The sequence below is a fragment of the Leptodactylus fuscus genome, unplaced genomic scaffold, assembly GCF_031893055.1.
Source record: "Leptodactylus fuscus isolate aLepFus1 unplaced genomic scaffold, aLepFus1.hap2 HAP2_SCAFFOLD_175, whole genome shotgun sequence".
NCBI lineage: Eukaryota > Metazoa > Chordata > Amphibia > Anura > Leptodactylidae > Leptodactylus > Leptodactylus fuscus.
In genome coordinates this window covers 187,461-200,000 of record NW_027440197.1, presented here as the reverse complement: position 1 = coordinate 200,000, position 12,540 = coordinate 187,461, and the positions used below count along the sequence as shown (strand labels likewise).

At 39.8% G+C, this 12,540-nt stretch overlaps 1 protein-coding gene across 1 annotated transcript in view; it reads left to right on the top strand.

Annotated features, from left to right (window-relative positions):
* Positions 1-1,902: 1,902 nt before the first annotated feature.
* The window catches only part of LOC142187298 (parathyroid hormone/parathyroid hormone-related peptide receptor-like), a gene marked incomplete at its 5' end in the record, with an annotated part of 109,969 nt that continues 99,331 nt past the window's right edge, over positions 1,903-12,540 (top strand). Inside the window, 3 exons of the mRNA XM_075261522.1 lie at positions 1,903-1,997; positions 4,557-4,743; positions 8,224-8,377. Of these exons, the coding sequence (XP_075117623.1) occupies positions 1,903-1,997; positions 4,557-4,743; positions 8,224-8,377 (436 nt within the window). The remainder of the gene's footprint in view (positions 1,998-4,556; positions 4,744-8,223; positions 8,378-12,540) is intronic.

Here is a 12,540-nt window from a genome sequence, read left to right as displayed (position 1 = left end):
TCAGCGTTGATTGGCCAGTGCACAGCATTCGGCCAATCAATGCTGGTTCTGCCGGAGGCTCGTCTGTGAGGAGGCGGAGTCTAATATCGGACCACAATGGAGACTGCTGTGGTCCGATCATAGACTCCGCCTCCTCCGGCATAACCAGCGTTGATTGGCCAAATGCTGTACACTGGGCAATCACCGCTGGCTCTGAATGGAATCTTTACTGAGAGTAGGAGTAGTATTGATGAGTACGAGTATATGGAATACGGTATTATTGTATGTAATCCCTCCTCGCTGGAATACTAGGCGCCCATCCCTAATACATAGCAGAATCCTAGGAGACTCACACTAGCGCTCGGGCACTCTTCTCTCGGCTCACCCCTCTATAGTCTCTGTGGTGTCTGCAGGTAACTACGTTTTAAGCAGAACCTGAAGAGCGGAGACCTGACTACTGGTGTGACCCGAGCGCCAGCTGAGAAGGTGACAAGTGATGTGAAGGCCGAGCTCCTCTGAAACATATCCTTCTCCCCACCCCTGGGCTCGGCGCGTCCAACACAATGTTCTGTCTCCTCACCCCTTATCTTTGTGTTAGAATCCCTGGGATTGTCTTCTCTTGGTCGTCCTCTTGCCCATTTCCCTCCATCTTTTCTCCGTTATTGTCTCCAATGGCCAGATTCTTCTGCTTTGCTCAATGATCTTCTTGCCTGGTTTCTTTGTGGTCAGTGGTCTTTGGTTTGGTCACAGATCTTCATGCCTGGTTTCTTTGTGGTCAGTGGTCTTTAGTTTGGTCACAGATCTTCTTGCCTGGTTTCTTTGTGGTCAGTGGTCTTTAGTTTGGTCACAGATCTTCTTGTCTGGTTTCTTTGTGGTCAGTGGTCTTTAGTTTGGTCACAGATCTTCTTGCCTGGTTTCTTTGGGGTCAGTGGTCTTTGGTTTGGTCACAGATCTTCTTGTCTGGTTTCTTTGTGGTCAGTGGTCTTTAGTTTGGTCACAGATCTTCTTGCCTGGTTTCTTTGGGGTCGGTGGTCTTTAGTTTGGTCACAGATCTTCATGCCTGGTTTCTTTGGGGTCAGTGGTCTTTAGTTTGGTCACAGATCTTCTTGCCTGGTTTCTTTGGGGTCAGTGGTCTTTGGTTTGGTCACAGATCTTCTTCCCTGGTTTCTTTGGGGTCAGTGGTCTTTTACTTTGGTCACAGATCTTCTTGCCTGGTTTCTTTGGGGTCAGTGGTCTTTAGTTTGGTCACAGATCTTCTTGCCTGGTTTCTTTGGGGTCAGTGGTCTTTGGTTTGGTCACAGATCTTCTTGCCTGGTTTCTTTGGGGTCAGTGGTCTTTACTTGGTCACAGATCTTCTTGCCTGGTTTCTTTGGGGTCAGTGGTCTTTAGTTTGGTCACAGATCTTCTTGCCTGGTTTCTTTGGGGTCAGTGGTCTTTGGTTTGGTCACAGATCTTCTTGCCTGGTTTCTTTGGGGTCAGTGGTCTTTACTTTGGTCACAGATCTTCTTGTCTGGTTTCTTTGTGGTCAGTGGTCTTTAGTTTGGTCACAGATCTTCATGCCTGGTTTCTTTGGGGTCAGTGGTCTTTAGTTTGGTCACAGATCTTCTTGCCTGGTTTCTTTGGGTCAGTGGTCTTTAGTTTGGTCACAGATCTTCTTGCCTGGTTTCTTTGGGGTCAGTGGTCTCTAGTTTGGTCCCAGATCTTCTTGCCTGGTTTCTTTGGGGTCAGTGGTCTCTAGTTTGGTCACAGATCTAGCCTGGTGTGCGTGTGGTCTTCTAGTAAGTAGGTGCTGACTGTAATACTTTATGTTTTTCTTGGTCCTCGTGTCCACCCCTTGTCCAATTCTGTTTGGTTGGACCACTGCGTTTTGTGTTTGTCTCTCGGGTTTCTGTGGCTTTCTGACATTTTCTATTGTTCTTGCAGGAAGTGTTTGACCGTCTCCATCTGATCTACACTATCGGGTATTCAATCTCTCTGGGATCCTTGACTGTGGCTGTCCTTATTTTAGGATACTTCAGGTAAGTGCATCGTCTACGTCTTGACCACTTTCCTTTATGTTGTTGACTCCTTCTACTTGTCTCGATGAAATCTTCTCATTAATTCCCGTAACCATCAGCCACATCCACAGGAAATTCTAGAGGATAAAATGTCAATATGCTCCTCTTCTTGGCAGTTGTCTCAAGACTCTGTCCTTCAACTTAAGCAGTGATCTCTAGTTTTCCTGTGGGACAATGTTGCTTAATGTTAATGAAATGTACCAGCCGGCCCGTATCTATCCATCCAATAGATGGCGCTGTCTCGGCTCTGAGGTCCACGTTACCGCCTGTGATTGTTAGTCTCACGCACCCTCCCTTGTGTTCAGGTGAAAGCAGGGGGTTAGGGATTCATATAAGACAGGCAGATACTGCGAACATGGCCGGAGTCTGAGGCAGCGTCACCTGCTGGAGCCATTACACACCTGGGAGAACCTACTTCTCAGTACATTGAGAATAATGCTGCAGCTAATAGTAAGTGTTCTATCTCACCCCAAGTGCTTTATTTACATCTCTACTGCTCAGTACTTCGCTATAATATACCATATGGTGCTGCAGCTAATAGTAAGTGTTCTATATCACCCCAAGTGCTTTATTTACATCACTACTGCTCAGTACTTCTCTATAATGTCCTGTATGGTGCTGCAGCTAATAGTAAGTTTTCTATCTCACCCCAAGTGCTTTATTTACATCTCTACTGCTCAGTACTTCGCTATAATATACCATATGGTGCTGCAGCTAATAGTAAGTGTTCTATATCACCCCAAGTGCTTTATTTACATCACTACTGCTCAGTACTTCTCTATAATGTCCTGTATGGTGCTGCAGCTAATAGTAAGTGTTCTGTATCACCCCAAGTGCTTTATTTACATCTCTACTGCTCAGTACTTCTCTATAATATACCATATGGTGCTGCAGCTAATAGTAAGTTACCTATCTCACCCCAAGTGCTTTATTTACATCACTACAGCTCAGTACTTCTCTATAATGTCCTATATGGTGCTGCAGCTAATAGTAAGTTTTCTATCTCACCCCAAGTGCTTTATTTACATCACTACTGCTCAGTACTTCTCTATAATATAACATATGGTGCTGCAGCTAATAGTAAGTGTTCTATATCACCCCAAGTGCTTTATTTGCATCACTAAAGCTCAGTACTTCTCTATAATATACCATATGGTGCTGCAGCTAATAGTAAGTTACCTATCTCACCCCAAGTGCTTTATTTACATCACTACAGCTCAGTACTTCTCTATAATGTCCTATATGGTGCTGCAGCTAATAGTAAGTTTTCTATCTCACCCCAAGTGCTTTATTTACATCACTACTGCTCAGTACTTCTCTATAATATAACATATGGTGCTGCAGCTAATAGTAAGTTTTTCTATATCACCCCAAGTGCTTTATTTACATCCTTAAAGCTCAGTACTTCTCTATAATATACCATATGGTGCTGCAGCTAATAGTAAGTTACCTATCTCACCCCAAGTGCTTTATTTACATCCCTAAAGCTCAGTACTTCTCTATAATATACCATATGGTGCTGCAGCTAATAGTAAGTTTTCTATCTCACCCCAAGTGCTTTATTTACATAATATACCATATGGTGCTGCAGCTAATAGTAAGTTTTCTATCTCAACCCCAAGTGCTTTATTTACATCCCTAAAGCTCTGTACTTCTCTATAATATACCATATGGTGCTGCAGCTAATAGTAAGTTTTCTATCTCACCCCAAGTGCTTTATTTACATCACTACTGCTCATTACTTCTCTATAATATACCATATGGTGCTGCAGCTAATAGTAAGTTTTCTATCTCACCCCAAGGGCTTTATTTACATCCCTAAAGCTCAGTACTTCTCTATAATGCCCTATATAGTGCAGCTTAATCACGGAAACAATCCTCTGCATTCCCCATGTGTTGTCTTTGGAAGAAATCATAGTAGTGAGTCTACAGTACCCAGGTCAGGGAGACTGGAAAATTACAGGTAGAGATGACAGAGGGGAAAACTGCTAAAATATACAGAATATAAGACGTACAATGACTGATATGGATCATTTCTCTTGGAGAATAGAGAACATGGAGAATCTTTGCGGGTCCTTTTTCAACTTCCCTTTCTAATAGTGTATCTAGGTAACATAGTGAGGCCATTAGTGTTTCATGTGTGCCGAGGTCGTGCCAGTAGTCTCAGTGGTGATAACTGGATAAAACAAACACTGGTTAAATCATTAGCACAAAGCTGCCTGTTAATATAGATGGCGGCATTACTGTGCCGATGCCAGGCTAATGAATCCCTCATCAGAGAAGTATCCCGCCACGCTGAGCCTCACCTTTCATTCGCCTCCACTTTACATTCTACACGTACATGAGCAGCGAATATAAAGCCCCCTGGAGGAATGGGAATTAATTGGCCGCTTAGAACAACATGGTGGCGGCCGCGGCTTTGTGCAATGGCCGAGCGACGACTCCTTCATCTGCTACAGGAGACAACACAACTCATCAAACCTGCAGAGAATTGTCTTTACGTTCTGCTTTTTCCGCCAGGCGACTGCACTGCACTAGAAATTACATCCACATGCACCTCTTTGTGTCCTTCATGCTGCGAGCCGTCAGTATCTTCGTGAAAGACGCCGTTCTCTATTCTGGAAACCCATTTGAAGAAATGGAACATTTCTCTGAAACTGACTTGAAGTCGATGATGGAGCCTCCTCTAGCGGACAAGTCCCAGTTTGTGAGTCTTCAAATTCATTTTCTTCCGCTAGAATTAAAAGGATTCCAAACGTATTGTGCTATAAACTTCCATCAGTGAGCTGAGAAACCGAGGCCCCATGTGTATGACCATGAGAACGTCTGGCCGTAATACACACACAACATAAAACCGTAGTCAGCATTGGGCCATAAAGTGGGGTCCCAGACTGGGCCCCGGACTACAGATTCTTCCCCCCATTACCTTAGCACCAAGGACTCCATTTTCCCATAGAAACACATGGTCATATACAACGACAACAAGTGGCAGACTGCAATTCACAAACCAGCCACTGGATGGCCACAAATACACACACAGTCGTAAACTTGCCCCATGTGTTATATCCCTTCTCTGCACCCCCATGTGTTATATCCCTTCTCTGTACCCCCATGTGTTATATCCCTTCTCTGTGCCCCCATGTGTTATATCCCTTCTCTGTGCCCCCATGTGTTATATCCCTTCTCTGTGCCCCCATGTGTTATATCCCTTCTCTGCGCCCCCATGTGTTATATCCCTTCTCTGCGCCCCCCATGTGTTATATCCCTTCTCTGCACCCCCATGTGTTATATCCCTTCTCTGCACCCACCCATGTGTTATATCCCTTCTCTGCACCCCCCCATGTGTTATATCCCTTCTCTGCACCCCCCCATGTGTTATATCCCTTCTCTGCACCCCCCCATGTGTTATATCCCTTCTCTGCGCCCCCATGTGTTATATCCCTTCTCTGCACCCCCCATGTGTTATATCCCTTCTCTGCACCCCCCCATGTGTTATATCCCTTCTCTGCCCCCCCATGTGTTATATCCCTTCTCTGCACCCCCATGTGTTATATCCCTTCTCTGCCCCCCATGTGTTATATCCCTTCTCTGCACCCCCATGTGTTATATCCCTTCTCTGCACCCCCCCCATGTGTTATATCCCTTCTCTGCCCCCCCATGTGTTATATCCCTTCTCTGCGCCCCATGTGTTATATCCCTTCTCTGCACCCCCCCATGTGTTATATCCCTTCTCTGCGCCCCCATGTGTTATATCCCTTCTCTGCGCCCCCATGTGTTATATCCCTTCTCTGCGCCCCCATGTGTTATATCCCTTCTCTGCACCCCCCATGTGTTATATCCCTTCTCTGCACCCCCATGTGTTATATCCCTTCTCTGCCCCCCATGTGTTATATCCCTTCTCTGCACCCCCATGTGTTATATCCCTTCTCTGCACCCCCATGTGTTATATCCCTTCTCTGCACCCCCATGTGTTATATCCCTTCTCTGCACCCCCCCATGTGTTATATCCCTTCTCTGCGCCCCATGTGTTATATCCCTTCTCTGCACCCCCCATGTGTTATATCCCTTCTCTGCACTCCCCCATGTGTTATATCCCTTCTCTGCGCCCCATGTGTTATATCCCTTCTCTGCGCCCCATGTGTTATATCCCTTCTCTGCGCCCCCATGTGTTATATCCCTTCTCTGCGCCCCATGTGTTATATCCCTTCTCTGCGCCCCCATGTGTTATATCCCTTCTCTGCGCCCCCATGTGTTATATCCCTTCTCTGCGCCCCCATGTGTTATATCCCTTCTCTGCGCCCCCATGTGTTATATCCCTTCTCTGCGCCCCCATGTGTTATATCCCTTCTCTGCGCCCCCATGTGTTATATCCCTTCTCTGCACCCCCCATGTGTTATATCCCTTCTCTGCACCCCCCATGTGTTATATCCCTTCTCTGCACCCCCCCATGTGTTATATCCCTTCTCTGCACCCCCATGTGTTATATCCCTTCTCTGCCCCCCATGTGTTATATCCCTTCTCTGCACCCCCCCATGTGTTATATCCCTTCTCTGCGCCCCATGTGTTATATCCCTTCTCTGCCCCCCATGTGTTATATCCCTTCTCTGCACCCCCCCCATGTGTTATATCCCTTCTCTGCGCCCCATGTGTTATATCCCTTCTCTGCACCCCCCCATGTGTTATATCCCTTCTCTGCCCCCCCATGTGTTATATCCCTTCTCTGCACCCCCCCATGTGTTATATCCCTTCTCTGCGCCCCCATGTGTTATATCCCTTCTCTGCACCCCCCATGTGTTATATCCCTTCTCTGCACCCCCATGTGTTATATCCCTTCTCTGCCCCCCATGTGTTATATCCCTTCTCTGCACCCCCCCATGTGTTATATCCCTTCTCTGCGCCCCATGTGTTATATCCCTTCTCTGCACCCCCCCATGTGTTATATCCCTTCTCTGCCCCCCATGTGTTATATCCCTTCTCTGCCCCCCCCCCATGTGTTATATCCCTTCTCTGCGCCCCATGTGTTATATCCCTTCTCTGCACCCCCCATGTGTTATATCCCTTCTCTGCACCCCCCATGTGTTATATCCCTTCTCTGCACCCCCCATGTGTTATATCCCTTCTCTGCACCCCCCATGTGTTATATCCCTTCTCTGCCCCCCGTGTTATATCCCTTCTCTGCACCCCCCCATGTGTTATATCCCTTCTCTGCGCCCCATGTGTTATATCCCTTCTCTGCACCCCCCCATGTGTTATATCCCTTCTCTGCACCCCCCATGTGTTATATCCCTTCTCTGCACCCCCCATGTGTTATATCCCTTCTCTGCACCCCCCATGTGTTATATCCCTTCTCTGCACCCCCCCATGTGTTATATCCCTTCTCTGCGCCCCATGTGTTATATCCCTTCTCTGCACCCCCATGTGTTATATCCCTTCTCTGCACCCCCATGTGTTATATCCCTTCTCTGCACCCCCATGTGTTATATCCCTTCTCTGCACCCCCATGTGTTATATCCCTTCCTTGCGCCCCATGTGTTATATCCCTTCTCTGCGCCCCATGTGTTATATCCCTTCTCTGCACCCCCCATGTGTTATATCCCTTCTCTGCCCCCCATGTGTTATATCCCTTCTCTGCGCCCCCATGTGTTATATCCCTTCTCTGCGCCCCCATGTGTTATATCCCTTCTCTGCCCCCCATGTGTTATATCCCTTCTCTGCACCCCCCCATGTGTTATATCCCTTCTCTGCGCCCCATGTGTTATATCCCTTCTCCAGTTAATCTCACCAAATTCCACCTTCTCCTTTTGTGTCTCCACACAATATAATGACCCTTTGGGCCGCACAGTATAATGTCCCCCTTGTGGCCTCCTTACAGTATTATGGCCCCTCCGTGTGTCCCCCACATTATATATATATATATTGGCCCCCTCTTTGTATTAAGATTTTGAGATAAGTCTCTGAATCCTCCTTCTGTCTCAGGCCAAAGTCTCTTTACACTCATCAGTCATTAGATTCACTTTATTATTCTTAATAGGAAACGATTTTTACATTTTTCATTTCTCTTTCAATTTTTTTATATAATTCAGTAACTTCCTCATGAAAAGTAACAAAGTAGTCGTATCCATAGAAACACTGACAAGGACTCTTAGAAGGAGCGACCTCTGACCTCACTTCTGTTTCTTTTTCTTAGGTCGGATGTAAAATTACTGTCACTTTTTTCCTTTATTTTTTGGCCACCAACTACTACTGGATCCTCGTGGAAGGACTTTACTTACATTGTCTTATATTTATGGCTTTTTTCTCTGATAAAAAATTTCTTTGGGGGTTCACACTTTTCGGATGGGGTAAGTGATCAATGTATAATATGGGGCGGGGCAGGGCGGGGACAGGGAAGTCTCGTATTTATCAATATAAAGAAAAATAAGGATAATACTACCTCCTATGTACAAGAATATAACTACTATAATACTACCTCCTATGTACAAGAATATAACTACTATAATACTGCTCCTATGTACAAGAATATAACTACTATAATACTGCTCCTATGTACAAGAATATAACTACTATAATACTGCTCCTATGTACAAGAATATAACTACTATAATACTGCTCCTATGTACAAGAATATAACTACTATAATACTACTACTATGTACAAGAATATAACTACTATAATACTACTCCTATGTACAAGAATATAACTACTATAATACTGCTCCTATGTACAAGAATATAACTACTATAATACCACCTCCTATATACAAGAATATAACTACTATAATACTACTCCTATGTACAAGAATATAACTACTATAATACTGCTCCTATGTACAAGAATATAACTACTATAATACTACTCCTATGTACAAGAATATAACTACTATAATACTGCTCCTATGTACAAGAATATAACTACTATAATACTGCTCCTATGTACAAGAATATAACTACTATAATACTGCTCCTATGTACAAGAATATAACTACTATAATACTGCTCCTATGTACAAGAATATAACTACTATAATACTACTCCTATGTACAAGAATATAACTACTATAATACTACCTCCTATGTACAAGAATATAACTACTATAATACTACTCCTATGTACAAGAATATAACTACTATAATACTACCTCCTATGTACAAGAATATAACTACTATAATACTGCTCCTATATACAAGAATATAACTACTATAATACTACTCCTATGTACAAGAATATAACTACTATAATACTACTCCTATGTACAAGAATATAACTACTATAATACTACTCCTATGTACAAGAATATAACTACTATAATACTACTCCTATGTACAAGAATATAACTACTATAATACTGCTCCTATGTACAAGAATATAACTACTATAATACTACTCCTATGTACAAGAATATAACTACTATAATACTGCTCCTATGTACAAGAATATAACTACTATAATACTGCTCCTATGTACAAGAATATAACTACTATAATACTGCTCCTATGTACAAGAATATAACTACTATAATACTGCTCCTATGTACAAGAATATAACTACTATAATACTACTCCTATGTACAAGAATATAACTACTATAATACTGCTCCTATGTACAAGAATATAACTACTATAATACTACTCCTATGTACAAGAATATAACTACTATAATACTGCTCCTATGTACAAGAATATAACTACTATAATACTACTCCTATGTACAAGAATATAACTACTATAATACTACTCCTATGTACAAGAATATAACTACTATAATACTACTCCTATATACAAGAAAATAACTACTATAATACTGCCCCTATGTACAAGAATATAACTACTATAATACTGCTCCTATGTACAAGAATATAACTACTATAATACTACTCCTATGTACAAGACTATAACTACTATAATACTACTATATACAAGAATATAACTACTATAATACTACTCCTATGTACAAGAATATAACTACTATAATACTACTCCTATATACAAGAATATAACTACTATAATACTACCTCCTATGTACAAGAATATAACTACTATAATTACTACTCCTATGTACAAGAATATAACTACTATAATACTACTCCTATGTACAAGAATATAACTACTATAATACTACTCCTATGTACAAGAATATAACTACTATAATACTGCTGCTATGTACAAGAATATAACTACTATAATACTACTCCTATGTACAAGAATATAACTACTATAATACTACTCCTATGTACAAGAATATAACTACTATAATACTACTCCTATGTACAAGAATATAACTACTATAATACTGCTCCTATGTACAAGAATATAACTACTATAATACTGCTCCTATATACAAGAATATAACTACTATAATACTACTGCTATGTACAAGAATATAACTACTATAATACTACTCCTATGTACAAGAATATAACTACTATAATACTACTCCTATGTACAAGAATATAACTACTATAATACTGCTCCTATGTACAAGAATATAACTACTATAATACTGCTCCTATATACAAGAATATAACTACTATAATACTGCTCCTATGTACAAGAATATAACTACTATAATACTACCTCTATGCACAAGAATATAACTACTATAATACTACCTCCTATATACAAGAATATAACTACTATAATACTACCTCCTATGTACAAGAATATAACTACTATAATTACTACTCCTATGTACAAGAATATAACTACTATAATACTACCTCCTATGTACAAGAATATAACTACTATAATACTACTCCTATGTACAAGAATATAACTACTATAATACTACTCCTATGTACAAGAATATAACTACTATAATACTACCTCCTATGTACAAGAATATAACTACTATAATACTACTCCTTTGTACAAGAATATAACTACTATAATACTACTCCTATGTACAAGAATATAACTACTATAATACTACTCCTATGTACAAGAATATAACTACTATAATACTACTCCTATGTACAAGAATATAACTACTATAATACTGCTCCTATGTACAAGAATATAACTACTATAATACTGCTCCTATATACAAGAATATAACTACTATAATACTGCTACTATATACAAGAATATAACTACTATAATACTGCTCCTATGTACAAGAATATAACTGCTATAATACTACCTCTATGCACAAGAATATAACTACTATAATACTACCTCCTATATACAAGAATATAACTACTATAATACTACCTCCTATGTACAAGAATATAACTACTATAATTACTACTCCTATGTACAAGAATATAACTACTATAATACTACTCCTATATACAAGAATATAACTACTATAATACTACCTCCTATATACAAGAATATAACTACTATAATACTACCTCCTATATACAAGAATATAACTACTATAATACTACTCCTATGTACAAGAATATAACTACTATAATACTACTCCTATGTACAAGAATATAACTACTATAATACTGCTCCTATGTACAAGAATATAACTACTATAATACTGCTCCTATATACAAGAATATAACTACTATAATACTGCTCCTATATACAAGAATATAACTACTATAATACTGCTCCTATGTACAAGAATATAACTACTATAATACTACCTCTATGCACAAGAATATAACTACTATAATACTACCTCCTATGTACAAGAATATAACTACTATAATTACTACTCCTATGTACAAGAATATAACTACTATAATACTACTCCTATATACAAGAATATAACTACTATAATACTGCTCCTATATACAAGAATATAACTACTATAATACTACCTCCTATGTACAAGAATATAACTACTATAATACTACTCCTATGTACAAGAATATAACTACTATAATACTACTCCTATGTACAAGAATATAACTACTATAATACTACCTCCTATATACAAGAATATAACTACTATAATACTACCTCCTATATACAAGAATATAACTACTATAATACTGCTCCTATATACAAGAATATAACTACTATAATACTACCTCCTATGTACAAAAATATAACTACTATAATACTGCTCCTATGTACAAGAATATAACTACTATAATACTACTCCTATGTACAAAAATATAACTACTATAATACTACCTCCTATATACAAGAATATAACTACTATAATACTACATCTATGTACAAGAATATAACTACTATAATAATACCTCCTATGTACAAGAATATAACTACTATAATACTACTCCTATGTACAAGAATATATCTACTATAATACTACTCCTATGTACAAGAATATAACTACTATAATACTACCTCCTATGTACAAGAATATAACTACTATAATACTACTCCTATGTACAAGAATATAACTACTATAATACTACTCCTATATACAAGAATATAACTACTATAATACTGCTCCTATGTACAAGAAAATAACTACTATAATACTGCTCCTATGTACAAGAATATAACTACTATAATACTACTTCTATGTACAGGAATATAACTACTATAATACTACCTCCTATGTACAAGAATATAACT